This window comes from Megachile rotundata, chromosome 12 (genome assembly GCF_050947335.1).
Source record: "Megachile rotundata isolate GNS110a chromosome 12, iyMegRotu1, whole genome shotgun sequence".
Taxonomy (NCBI): domain Eukaryota; kingdom Metazoa; phylum Arthropoda; class Insecta; order Hymenoptera; family Megachilidae; genus Megachile; species Megachile rotundata.
The window spans coordinates 10,406,472-10,421,396 of NC_134994.1; the positions used below are offsets into that span (position 1 = coordinate 10,406,472).

General features: G+C 44.3%; 1 protein-coding gene across 3 annotated transcripts in view; it reads right to left on the bottom strand.

Moving 5' to 3' along the window:
* LOC100881270 (irregular chiasm C-roughest protein) overlaps positions 1 to 14,182 on the bottom strand; it is a 177,894-nt gene extending 163,712 nt beyond the window's left edge. The window contains exon 1 of one of the 3 annotated variants that reach the window (XM_003702238.3): positions 13,202 to 14,182. In XM_003702238.3, coding sequence (XP_003702286.3) covers positions 13,202 to 13,326 — 125 coding nt within the window. In that variant the 5' untranslated portion in view covers positions 13,327 to 14,182. The remainder of the gene's footprint in view (positions 1 to 13,201) is intronic. The other 2 variants (XM_012282851.2, XM_012282850.2) reach the window with 2 other exon arrangements.
* Between the last annotated feature and the right edge of the window lie 743 nt (positions 14,183 to 14,925).

The window sequence follows — 14,925 nt, forward strand, 5'->3', positions numbered from 1 at the left end:
GATTTGGAAATTTGAGAATTTGGGACTTGGGAGATTTGGAAATTTGAGAATTTGGGACTTGAAAGATTTGGAAATTTGAAAATTTGGACATCTGAGAATTTGGAAATTTGAGAATTTGAGACTTGAGAGATTTGGAAATTTGAGAATTTGGAAAATTAAAAATTTGGAAATTTGAGAATTTGGAAACCTGAGAATTTGGAAATTCGAAACCCACATAACCTTGACATTTAGAAACCTAAAAACCATAAATTTTGGGTTTCCAAAACCTCCCTACTTCCAACCTAAAAAATTCCTAAATCTCTGCTACCCGAAACTCTACAATCTCCGCCCCACATGAAAACAATTTCCCTTTCAAAATTCCCTAACAACCAGAAAAACGAAAGTAACGACCATCAATATGATATTAAACCGATATTGAAAAGAAGAGCGATCTCGTGCTTAATTAGAATTGCGCCGAAGGTCAATTATTAAATTAATGAACGTTAATTTCAGCGCGTTCTACCGTCGGGATCGCAAAAATTCTCTTTCGGGCCGTCCATTAGAAACGACTCGTTCAATGGGGATGGTCCCTTTAACGCGTTTACGCTTTTACGTGGGTGACGTTAGTGGGTTTCCGGGTTTCCTCGCGAATCGTGACGGACGTGCGACGCATCCCGATTGAAAATCAAACTGTCCGCGGCCGACTTTTCCCTTCGACGGTGAATCGAGTTAGGCGTCTCGTTCGTTGACTTTTACCTCTCGAGATCCCGATTTATAAGTTGGGACTGAAGGGTGGATATTTGCATCTCGTTCCGGGACGAAAAAGGTAGACCTCCGCGTTGAATCTCCCTCGATTTATGCAAATTTATCCGAGAGGATTGCGTGAGGAAAGAAAGCAAAATGCCACTTTCTTCGAGACGATGTTTCCGTTTATGACCGACCAATAATGGAGCTTTTCGACGGTCTCTTTTGAATACCCTCGGGAAAGAATGCTATCGAAGGGTTAAGTCTATTAACAATTACCCTTTCAAATTAGCAAGATGACTGTATGTACGCCTTCGTAAAATGCCTCGGTCATCGCGAGCTTGTTACGCTATTTAAATACCAGCCTAATTAGATTAATGAAATAACACTACTTGATACGGTTGCTAGATTTCTATTTAGATTCGTACGACAACTCTTATGAAAATTCAAATCTCATATGACTTGTCGATCTGATAAAGTCTCATTAATAAGAGAAATATTAATAGGAGAAATATCGTGCTAAATTAATAATCAGTGCAAGCCCCTTCAAGGTGCTTCAAGTCATAAAGATGGTGAGATAGGCTAGTTAAAATATTCTGTCTTCCAACCTGGAGATTCAATCAATACAAAATCTTTTAAATAAAATAAAAATTGATACGTGTAAAGAAGATTTCGATCGAGATGACTTGCTATAAATACTCATTTATAATAGAATAAAAAGAACCGACAATTAAAAATCGAAATAAACACGTATGTAACAGGATAGTAAGTGTGCATGGAGAATAACTCGCAATCCGATTACAGCCACAGTGAAATTGATATCAAACCGCACGGTTAAAAACAAGAAGACATTGAAGTAATACTCGATATTCAATTACCCGAGCTGCTGCTATGTGCTATGTAATAATACGTTCAATAATCTATCAGTTCGGTAAATGAGGAAATGTGTTGTATCGAGCGAAATTCGCCGGGCGTATATACTCGCTTTGTATATACATCAGTACGTTGATTGTTATGAATCTCGTATAACCTAATAATTCGAAGAAATACCGCACGCGATTGCTAACAATTGTTAATTAAATTCGGAAACTTGAGACCTCGGGAATTCGGGAGGTGATTTAGGAATTGGCGGATTGGGGGTGCAGGAATTTTCAGATTTAAGGTATTTGGGGACTTGGGAATTTGGGGGTTTGGTGAATTTGGGAGGGTAGGAATTTAGGGATTCGAGGATTTGGGAATTTGAGGAAGTAGAAATTTGGGGATGTGGGAATTTGGGGAAGTGGGAATTTGGGGGACTTGGAATTTGGGGAAGTGGGAATTTGGGGAAGTGGGAATTTGGGGGACTTGGAATTTGGGGAAGTGGGAATTTGGGGGACTTGAAATTTGGGGAAGTCGGAATTTGGTGAACTTGAAATTTGGAGAAGTGCGAATTTGGAGGACTTGGAATTTGGGGAGCTTGGAATTTGGGAAACTTGGAATTTGGGGGACTTGGAATTTGGGGGACTTGGAATTTGGGGAGCTTGGAATTTGGGGAACTTGGAATTTGGGGAAGTGGGAATTTGGGGAACTTGGAATTTGGGGAGCTTGGAATTTGGGAAACTTGGAATTTGGGGAAGTGGGAATTTGGGGAAGTGGGAATTTGGAGAGCTTGGAATTTGGGAAACTTGGAATTTGGGGGACTTGGAATTTGGGGAGCTTGGAATTTGGGGAACTTGGAATTTAGGGGACTTGGAATTTGGTGAACTTGGAATTTGGTGAACTTGGAATTTGGGCGACTTGGAATTTGGGGAAGTGGGAATTTGGTGAACTTGGAATTTGGGGAGCTTGGAATTTGGGGAACTTGGAATTTGGGGAGCTTGGAATTTGAGAAATTTGGAATTTGGGAAACTTGGAATTTGGGAAGCTTGGAATTTAGGGACCCGAGAATTCGAAGATATAAAAATTCGGAAATTAATAAACTCAAAAATCTGAAACCCACAAACCATCAACACCAAAAGAATGCAAAACCATCACCCCCCAAATGCACCACCACAAAATCTTAAACTAACCTAAATTTTCTACCCCAACATAATAAAATACGCCAGCCTCATATTCCGCATAATACTTTAAACTTATCAAGTTCCAAGGCAGTCCCCGTCACCGGCTTTTTAGCCAGCAGCTTTCCAATCGAATTAACGTCAGATTATTCGCGAAGCACGAACAAATTGATTCGAACGCGACAGCTTCTGCGAGCGAACATCTGTGTGGCTATCGACTTCAATAGCTTCCGTTCGGACGCTTTTTCCGCAAACCATCATCAATCTTTTATTGCAATTTATCGTATTGTGGGAAACTAATTTCTGTTGGTCCTCGGCTCACCGCCCAAGCCTGTCCTCTTTCTCGAAAAGAAATCGAACTCCCCCGAACAGCCGCATTCCGCGCCGTAATTCCATTAACACCGACAGTGATGAACTGCAGAAGAGTTCGCCGGCGCCGTTCAGCTGGGCCAAAAATTAATTTCATTTCATTCCACCAGGAACCACCTGTTACACGACCGCCGTACGAATCGTTTCTTACGTATGCGTCGTGTAACTCGTTTCGAACGGTCGCAAAACATCTAAATTAACGGGCAGTAATCTTTATACCTCGTCAAATGCCCATTCAATTTCGCTGACACGTTGCGAGGCGTCGGACGCGCGATCAAATTCTCATTAAGCAGCTGTGGACGGGTCAAAAAATTCAATCGCTGGTGCAAATAGCATTCTTGCCTGCGAGGGACGGTTTCGACAAGGGACGTTTAGGGAGACGGAAATTTGGGGGTTAGGGAGTTGAGAATTTTAGAAATTGGTGGGTGGAAATTTAGAATTGTGGAAATTTGGTGTGTTACATATCGACACGTTGGATATCCACGCGTTAGATATCGATGCGTTGAATACCCACGCGTTAAATATCGACGCGCTGGATACCGACACGTTGGATATCTACGCGTTAAATATCGACGCGTTGGATATCCACGCGTTACATATTGGCGCGTTGGATACCCACGCGTTAAATATCGACGCGTTGGATATCCACGCGTTACATATGGGCGCGTTGGATACCCACGCGTTAAATATCGATGCGTTGGATACTCACGCGTTAGATATCGACGCGTTGGATACCCACGCGTTAAATTTTAACGCGCTGGATACCGACACATTGGATATCGACGCGTTGGATATCCACGCGTTAAATATCGACGCGCTGGATACCGACACGTTGGATATCTACGTGTTAGATATCGACGCGTTGGATACCCACGCGTTATATATCGGCGCGTTGGATATCCACACGTTACATATCGGCGCGTTGGATACCCACGCGTTAAATATCGACGCGTTGGATATCCACGCGTTACATATGGGCGCGTTGGATACCCACGCGTTAAATATCGATGCGTTGGATACTCACGCGTTAGATATCGACGCGTTGGATACCCACGCGTTAAATTTTAACGCGCTGGATACCGACACATTGGATATCGACGCGTTGGATATCCACGCGTTAAATATCGACGCGCTGGATACCGACACGTTGGATATCTACGCGTTGGATATCCACGCGTTAGATGTCGACGCGTTGGATACTCACGCGTCAGATATCGATGCGTTGGATATCTACGCGTTAAATATCGACGCGTTGGATATGCACGCGTTAGATATCGATGCGTTAGATATCTACGCGTAGAAAATCGACACGTTAGAGCTCCACGTGCTGTACTTCTACACATTGTAACTCTACGCATTGTATCTCTAAGCACTGTATCTTTACGTGTTGTATTTCTACTGGTTGTACCTCTACGTTAAATCTTCACACACTACATATCACCTCGCGTTATATCTCAGCATGCTAAACAACGTTGCATTGTACATCACCGCGTTACATCGCAAACAGAAGCAAACATTAAACTTGCAAAGTTGAACGATTGGTATTCATGGCATCCGGTATATTAATATTCGAGTATTTGGATGTTTCTTCGGATTTGCGAACGCGTTGAAGCTCTGAGTAATCGAAAGCACACAATCCTGAAGCAAAACATGCATCTCATGCCGCGGGCGAGAATAGTAACGGTTGTTTCTTCCAATTCTTCTGGTTGTTATTCTTCCGCGGCGACACTCCCGGGTCGCGCTAGCTTCGCGGAATTCTCGTCGATAAATCAGCGTGCCAGCGAGAAGTCGAGAGTCGTCGAGGATGGTATACGAATACACCCGTATTCCACGGTCGACAAGAAAATAGGAAAATCGTGAAAACTGGGATGGTGGCCCTGAATGTGGAGAGGCGAAACGTTCAAACGGACGATGAAAAAGGGGTATCGTTTCAATGGGGTGTGCTCAAACGCAAGGGGTGAACACTTTGTTTGTATTGATGTAACTATATGCGGAGAGAACAAGCTCACACCCCCTTAAATTGTGAAGTGATACTTATCATGTAAGGGGTGTGCAACCCTTACGTTATTAAGTGATATGCTTTGTGTTAGATATACTGTATTGTCACATTCTGATGTTCTTTCATTTTCAAGGTCTTCAATTTTTATATTCCCAAATTTTTTAATTTGTGAATTCTCAAATTTTTAGGCTCTAAAATTCTGGATGTCTAAACACCAAGTTCTCACATTTTTGAATCACACCTCCCAAATTTCTAAATTTCTTCACATCTTCTAAATCTCTAAATTTCTAATGTCATACCTCACTGAATCTCTACACCCCCAAACCCCTACATCCCCAAATTTGCACTTCTCCAAATCACTGTATCTCCAAATCCCTACACCCCCAAATTCCTACTTCCCCAAATTCCGACATTCCTGAATCTCCAAACCCCTAAATTCCTACACCCCCAAATCCCCACACCAACGCACGAATTAGATATCCAACGTGTCGATATCTAACGCGTGAGTATCCAACGCATCGATATCTAATGCGTGAGTATCCAACGCGTCGACATCTAACGCGTGGATATCCAACGTGTTGGTATCCAGCGCGTTAAAATTTAACGCGTGGGTATCCAACGCGTCGATATCTAACGCGTGAGTATCCAACGCATCGATATTTAACGCGTGGGTATCCAACGCGTCGATATTTAACGCGTAGATATCCAACGTGTCAGTATCCAGCGCGTCGATATTTAACGCGTGGGTATCCAACGCGTCGATATTTAACGCATAGATATCCAACGTGTCAGTATCCAACGCGTCGATATCCAACGCGTCGATATCCAACGCGTCGATATCCAACGTGTCGGTATCCAACGCGTCGATATCCAACGCGTCAATTTTCCATGCGTAGATATGCAACGCGTCGACATCTAACACATTAATTTTCAACACGTAGATATACAACGCGTCACAAATATACAGTACACATCTCAATATTTAGTAACAGAATGCGTGTCAGCCTAATAATTAGTACCAAAACGCGTCGAACAATGCGTAACGACGCAAAACATGGCAATATATCAAGTAGCGCACCATAACATTAACAAACAGCCCATTATCCTATTATCTTAGCGAACAAGGAGCCATGCTTATTTTCCAAAGGAAACAGCGCGCGTCAAATTAATTTGCTTCGTAGCTCGAACCTTCCTGCTCTCGATTGCCATTCTCGGGTAAACAACTCGGAAACCGTCGAGTAAATTGAGTTGCATTGGAATATAACCTAAACGGGGGGTCGTAAGAAAAGTTCCTCGTCGAATGGGAACGAACACGGTGCGTCAGTAAAAACGGTGTTGTTTAAAGGGGCAATTGCTGCATCGAACCGCTGTAGCTTGATTTCAGGCAGGTTTCTTCGTTTATCGGACGATTGCTCCCACCAAATTGACCCGAATCGATGAATTCGGAATTGCAACTCGAAACGTGACTACAGATTAAATCGAAGGGTATCGTGCAACTAGGTAGTCTCACTTTCCGTTACGGTATACATATCCAGATGGATGTCTGATTATTATTATTATTATTTAGGGCAGACAACATAACTAGAAGCTCATATAATTTCAACAAATTATGTTCAATGACGACATAGACAATTTGTTCTAAGATCGCTACGAATTTCAAGGTTATCATCAAATAATTTTGATTTTAAATATTTCACTTTAAAACATGACATTCAAAGCAAAGCTAGGATTAAACTTTGGCCCTCCTTTTCTGATGCAGAGGACTTAAATGTTCCACATGTAGAGACGAGTATGTGAAGATATAAGTACATGTGGACCTACTTATGGACTTACGTCTCCAAACTGCATGGACCAAGCTCCAAAGTTGGAATCAGAGAATTTACTCTGAACGTGACATTCTGTAATACCTAAACGCTCGCTAGAAAGTTTTACAACATCGTAGCTTCTCTTGATTTAGAAGAAAGGGGGTCGTAAAGGTCGGTCAAATGGAGGAGTTTAGAAAGGTTCCGTTCGAGGGGGATGGTCAAGCGAAACGGTACGATCAATTTCCATGCTTTTACCGGTTTCACAGCGATCGGTAGCAGGTCGGCAGAAACGTAGAGACGTTCGTTTCCCAGGGCCGACGAGGCACGAAGCGAGACGGAGAATTATGTGGGCCGACTTTGTTCGATGACTTTCGGCTCTCCATCGACGCCTTGATTTATTGCATTACACCCAACACTGACACTTACACTAGCGCCGGAGGTCTGGCTCTCGGTGCCAGACGAGGGGCGAATTTTATTTACTTTTAGCGAATCGATCGACCGCGGCAGGTGGAGGTGAGAAGCGGAGGGATGGAGAAACGGGAGAGGCTGGGTCGCCAGCAATCCTGGCACAGCGAACCCGAAGAGTTACGTGGCCTCGCTACCCGGCCCGGCCTTTCGTTCCTTCGTCGTTATATCATCGTCTACTTCCTTCGAAGGTCGTGAATTTACGCCGACATATCGTTCTGAACGCCGCTTCCAACCGATTCCATCTCTCGCTACGCGTCCCGTGTTTCACGCTTCGCCGCCTCTCTTCGGCACACCGCCGAATTACCGTAATATAATGTTCCACGGAACATCCGATCTCTTTCCATGTCACTTTCTTTCCAACCACTCCGCAATATTCAACGGGATCACGACACGCGAACAACGAAACTCTCTATCTGAAAGCTGCTCCGAAACATCCCCGACAAGTTCGCCGAGTATGCTCCAGACGCGAAATCAAAGCTGGACCACGGATAATTGTCAGGGAACTTTCGAACTTCGAATGGAACCCCGCAAAATTATTCCAAAAATATCTCCACTGCTCATACACATATTACTGTATGAACTTCCAACAAAAATTATTTCAACGTAGCTTCATGCACGATAATATAAAAATTATCAGATTCTTGCATTTTGCTCTTGAACTCTGACCCTTAGATACACTCCACATGTATACTCCAATATTTACAAATCTTGAATAACTTCTAAACTATACCTCAATTTGAACAATTATCTTTACAACCATCTCCAGACATACTAAAACCCTTATAAATAAATTTTATACTCAATATTTTCCTCAAAAGCTTCCCCAATACAAGGAATATAAAATATCTCTGCCGACCATATTCTAAAAGAGCTAAAGTCATCAAAGAGCAGCAGAATACGTTTTCCGTTCGCATAACCCGTTGAAAGCTCAGTTCGTTGACCGAAAATAACGCGGTGAACACTTTCCTCCAGCCGATCGGAGCATCCAAGCTACCAAAACAACGATACACGTTCGCGGTTTCTAACTTTCTGCTACTTCCGCTCGGCAGGTTGCATCGGTATCGTTCGAATTCGAGGGTAGTTCGCGTTTCAGATGCCACGCTGCTGCGTTTCTATTTAACGGACCCGATGAAATGTTTCGCAACTATGCTCTAACCTCGCGGTATTCGCGATTCCATTCGCTACACAGAGAACCCACGCACGCAGTCTGAAACGCAACGCGTCAAGGCGAATTAAAGCCGCGTTAATAACGCTTCAGCGCGTTGCTGCACTGCAGCTCGATTTGGGATCCACTGGCCGAGGATATCGTGTTCCCTGACCGTAGAATACTTATTTTCCTCGGTCGTATATTTTACTATTAGCATTTATGTCTAAAATGAATATCCTTATCTATCTTGCAATTGTACACCCAAGATGTAAGTCTGTAAGACAGCAGTGAGCTGTCTTCTAACAGCTGACCTTCACTTTGAAGTTCAACGTGAAATTTTCACATCGTGCTAGATTTTGATGTACTCTTCAAGAGGATATTAAATGTTAACCCTCTGCACTCGAAGATAATTTGACTGTTTATAAACAGCAACTTTAAAACTTAGTCAAAAAGTTAGATGAATTTTCTTGAGGTTATTATTTCTTTACTAATAATTTCCACTATTTCACTATGTTTATACATCACACATGTTATGTTATAGAACTAGTTGAAAAATGCTTATTTAAAATTATTGTATTAAATATAATGGTGACTGTGAGTCACCTCTCGAGCGCAAACACTATGTTCTTGAGAAATTATTTTGAATCGCTAGCACAAAAGCTAGTGGTCACAAAGATGATAATATTATCAGGTACGCGAAGGATCTGACAAATCTAGATACCACTGAAAATTGACTCGATTGTTCCTCCCTTGTGTAGCGTTTGATGAGGGGGTCAGTTTGCATTATGTATGCGACCGGACCCATCCTGGGCCCCCTTTGTGTACGTCAAAGAGTGTTGTCGCTAAGTCAGGCTGCCTGGAGCGCAGTAAAAACCCGGCCACGAAACAAGAAGACAGCGAGGCTATCGTTCTCGGAGCAAAAATTGCCACCGGCACCGTATTACGTTAGCTTTACGACAACGTATGCTTCTTTACGATTTCTTCCTTTCCACGAATGGAACGTCGTTTCTTTACACACGTACGCTCACACACACAAGAAGCGAATTCACCCTTCCACCCTTCTTTTCGTGGATTTTACGGCGCAACGGGAGCCTGGCAGCATCGTTGCCAAATGGAAGGATAATTTCGCGAAACCGGGTCAAACTTTCGACGGCTCCGACACGCCGCGACGCGTTTTCCTTTTTTACCCTTCGTTTTATTACGGCAAACTCCGTTTCGTCGTTCGTATTCCCCTTTGCCGATCTCTTCTAAATGCCTGGCCTCGTTTCTTCCTCTTTTTTTTTGTGTGTGTCTGTCTCTCATCGGGACGAGACAGCACCGCGAGCTGAAATTTCGTTGCAACGGACAGAGACAAAGAGCACCGAACGGATCCACGGGCCATGGAAATAAAAGGATTATTTTCGATTCGAAATTGCTACGGTTCGTCGAGGCTAGAATTTCGATATAGTAATTCAGGCACGCCGTATCGTTTCTCGCGATACCGTATCGCGCGATAGGGAAAGCTTTCGCGAAACGAGAGGATCCTATCCAAGCTCGAATTTTCAACAGGGACGAGTCTTTGTTGCCGTTTAAAATGCTCCGACTATATACCCCGTTCCCCTTGCGTGTCGTTCGTTTCGGTACCGCTCTCAACCCCTCCCGCCCCACTTCCCTCTCGTTTCGTTTTATTTTATTATTTCTTTTTCGTTCGCTGTAATTTCATCGGAAATAGACAACATCTCGTTGCGGCCGATCGGAGCGATTCGATTGAAAACAAAAATATTGATGTCCACGAGATGTCGACAACGCGCCTGTCGCGTTGATTTTCGCGTATCGCGCGTTTTCATTATTTTCCAACGAAAGGAAATAATAATCCTGACGTACAATTGTTACGCGATATCGTGAATATTCCCCGATTTTTTATTAAAAAAAAAAAAAATGGAAGAACTCACCGAAAATACCATGGAGATCATTTTGTTTTCAAAAAAGCATCTATCGAATGAATAATACGCATTGAATGTATTGTTAACGGTTCGCGGTAGGATCACTTCGTTCGAAAGTTCCCTGAAAAATCGCGTACGCGCGGATAAAACGAACAAAAAGGACACATAGTTAAGCTTGCGGAAAACGAAAATAGGAGCCGGCAGTTCATTGAAAGCCTGAACAAAAACCTATTCCTTGTTTCGCCTGTTATCATCATCGAGTCGAAACAATACGCGACCCAGGGGAAGAAAGGATACCGGTAATGCCATGCCATAACGCATTGATAACATTGTCGGTCGTGAACGTTGGGTTATCTTCGTTCGTTCGTTTTCACGTACAGAGTTTCCGCAATGACACAATTTATTTTCTGCTATCGAGAAACAACAGATACTCATCAATTAGCTCAACACTTATTTCGATACCATTTTCTTTGTGGCATCTTGCTAAATTAGCTTGTTGAAACTTAATTAACTTTGAAATTTAAGATGTGATAACAGAAGATTCATAGATGTGCTGATTCTTAGAATAGAAGATATTTGGCAGGTTTTGTATTCTTAGATTTATTGTCAGATCACTAGAGATTTACATCTTCGGATGTTTAGGTCACTAAGACTTCTACAGTTCTAGGATTCGAGATTGCTAGGATTCTTGGATTTGCAGATAACTGAATCCTCAGACACCTAGACTTGGGGTTCATGTATTTAAACATCACGATATTTCCAAATACGTTTATGTCCAGATCCCTAAACCTCCACTATGTGATCACATCTCTATGTCCTCAGATGCCTACACCTTCACATCCTTATATCCCAAACACGTTCTAGATCTAGGTCTCTAAAGATTCAGATTCCTACATCATCTCATCCCTACATCCCTAGATGCTTACATCTCCACATCCTTATACCCCAAGTACGTTCGTGTCCACATTCCTAAACCTTGAGATACCTATCTCCCTAGCTCCGACTCCTCGAAACAAAGTACCTTTGTTTGCGAATAATTAGAGTTTCAATTGATAGGGCAAAACAGGAACGAAATAGAGGGCTAAAGTGAAGGTAGGTTAACGAAGAAGGTAGAGCCGCGATTACAACTTCTGGAACGTTATTTCACGTGGCGTCATGGAAAATGTAGCCTGGGTGAGCCAATTAAAATACACGCTCGGATTACGAGACACCGGGTCACGAGGATTTTCAGCATTAGGCAAATGCGCCCACGCAGAGGACGCATTGACATTCGTGACCCCAAGCAAAAAAGGGTACCAGCTACCAGGTTACACCGGGACCTGTTCTCGTGTTGCTTTTGTCTCGAGATTATTCAAAGCCTCCCGCGGCTTTTTCAACGCGTTCTAATCCTGTGCCTTTAAGGCGAGATTACAGGGAGACACGTTAAGAGCGGCCGCTTAATATCCCCGGAAATTGGAATTCAAATTTGACCGACTTCGCGTTTGACGCCTGGAATATCAAAACTGTAACACTCGTAAACGAGTACTCTCTTCTTTCTTGGGCTCTTCACTCGCGAGCTTGCAAGAGTGCACTTTCATCGTTCAAGAAAAAGCGAAACTCTTCATGGATTTAATGTGGCAAATTAAGATTCGCTGACGGGAAGACGTGTTTAACCTGTTCGAGCATACGCGTGCGTACGCATTCTTTTTCGGTTCAATGACCACTTTTTGATATTTACAATGTCAACATATTTGATCGCTAAAACATCAATAAACCAATAAATTGTGCTTTTTATTCGATACAGTTCAAAAGCAACAGTGCACTTTGATGCAATTCAGAGGCAATTCGACAGAATTGACAGAAAGAGATGAAACCGACTCGTATAGTTATTTATTGTTAGATACATATTCACGAAGCAATAATGTATTAACAAGTGAACTCGATCGATTGTCCTTCAGAATTTTTCTAAAAGAGCAAAATATCGTGTATCTTTCATAATTCAATCATACAACGCCGAGGACAGAAAGTCAGTGAAATCTCTTTGGACAAATGCCTTTTCCTCGTTAATTACGTGCCGGACATTAACGCGACCATAAATCACTGAGCGATCTAGAGCACGTCTTGGCGGCGTCGTATCTAACGCGTAACGCGTTTTCATATCGACCGCGTAAATTTCTTCGAGGTCCGATGCCGTTAAATTCCCTCTCGCACCATTTAATTCCCGGTCTCTGTATGCGGTGCCAGCCTATTCCGCGTAGATCGATACTTTAACGACGCGTGCCTTACATTTATCTCCGTGCTGTCCTCCGTGCTCCGTTCCGGAATCACCGAAAGCCCAATCTGAACGCGTTGCGTCGTCCACGTCGGGTCACGTATCGCGACAACCGTGGAATATCGATCCCGCGTGAATATTTCAAGAGCCGTTTCGCGCACACGAGAAAAATCGTCGTCGGGGTAAAAAAGCTCGTTCGACGGTCTTTTTCGTTTCGCGAGCGTCGGATCATCCTGTCGTGTCGCATCTGCTCGCCCGGACGAATTTGTTCCGTTTTCCGCAGCCACGGCCGCGATAACACGTGTACATAAACACGAGGAGGTTCGTTGCACCGAGTTTTCTACACACAGTCACACATGCGCTCGCGGAAAGCACACGCGAAACGTCACCGGAGAATTATCAATGGAGTTGTTCGCCAGGAAAGCAACCCCGCACGGAACCAACACCGATATCATCAGGGAAAAAGCTCCACGGGTCTTACCTGTTCGTCGTTCGATGTCTCGATCCACTGCTCGCGCGATCTTCCGTATCCTTGGCAAAAGAGCGTCGCGACACCGCGACCGAAGCAGAGAAATCCATGGTGTCCGCGGCGTAGAATCCGACCATCGTCACTGCAAATCTAACGCACTAGAACAACATTGCTCGAAGAGGCACAATCTGCGTGAGCGAGTCACGAGACAATCCCGATCACGAGGATATCCGCGGGCAAAATGCGGAACACGGTCACGTCCAGGAACACCGTCTTCGTTGACAAACCTCCCCAGTGGATCTCCCTCTTTCTCGAAACTGTCACACGTGTTGCAGAGTACCACGACTCACACGCGATGTACGTTGTATATATATATTATATTATATTATATATCACACACTCTTCAGGTCGCGGACACACTGTTCGCGTCTCACCGAGTGCCACTTGATCGCGTAACGGACGTAATCCCGATCCATTCGCGGGGTCGAAAGTTGCGATCTTCCTCACTGCGACGACATCGTCCTTAGAGCGGACCACCACTATCTTATCGGCGAGGACGATGCACGAGGCTCATACTGTCAGGAGGATGCGACCGAGACGGTGTCGAGCTGCCCCGACGATCGTTGTCCGTCACCGTGCAGCATCACGGCATTCGCGTAGCGTTACGTCGCACACACTCGCGTGTTTTCCAGGGGTTCGGATCGAGCACAGAGGATACGTGTCGGGGTTGCGCTCGGAGAACGGACGGACGGACAGATACGGGGGTGAAAACGGGCGCGAACGAACACCGGGTCGGTAGGCAGCGGGAAACGTGACCGATCGCGACCAGTGTCCCTCCTCTTGGTGTTATCGGCCCTGTGAACCGATTGTTTATCGAACAACCAACGACGACGGGGGCGAACTTACACGGGATATTAACCGACATCCGACTCGCGCGAGAGTTGGTACGAAACTAGTGGCGAGTTCTCGGTCGACCGTACTTGCATCCCCACCACCGCTCGTTCAGCAACCCCCCACCACTCGTCTCGCGTAAGGCACACGCGCCCCTTACCCCCTCCTTCTAATAGGCACGCACCGAGCTACCCGGAGCGTGACACACGCTCACGCTCCTGGTGGGGGCTTCGGTCGCGTGGCGGGCTGCCCTTGCGGTGGGGGTTGAGAGGGCAAAGGGGTACCATCCGAACGAAAGGGGAACGACACAGAACCGGTGGGACAGAGACGAAAAGAAACTCGGTGCGTTCGCGCAGACGCGCTGCTCTCCTGCGGGAATGCATCCTCGTGAAATGCACGGTAAGTACGTACGGGATAACGAAGGCCGCGGGTGCAGAGACCTCTGCTGTTATGCCGCCAACCATGCACAGACGCTGACTCCGCTGACCACCTATACGACCTGTCGTGTCGCGGGATCTCGATTCCAAACTTTACAAATTCGCACACGTAATTGTTACCACTTTTTGCAAATTTAAATATACTCTTTACATGTATACTATACGTGTGCAAATCCTTAATTGCTGTCCGCAAACACTGGTACACTAACATGAATTATGTGATTTCATTTACTGATATGTTTGCTATTGTCACTCTGTCATAAATAATAAGCCAAAAAACAGAAGTACAATTTATAAAAAAAAAGAAAGTCATTAAACAATCAAATATTGTATAATTATATATATTTTCAAAAGCAGACCACATAAGACAAATTTGATTTTCCATTCCTTTTCTCAAGTGGAATTTCA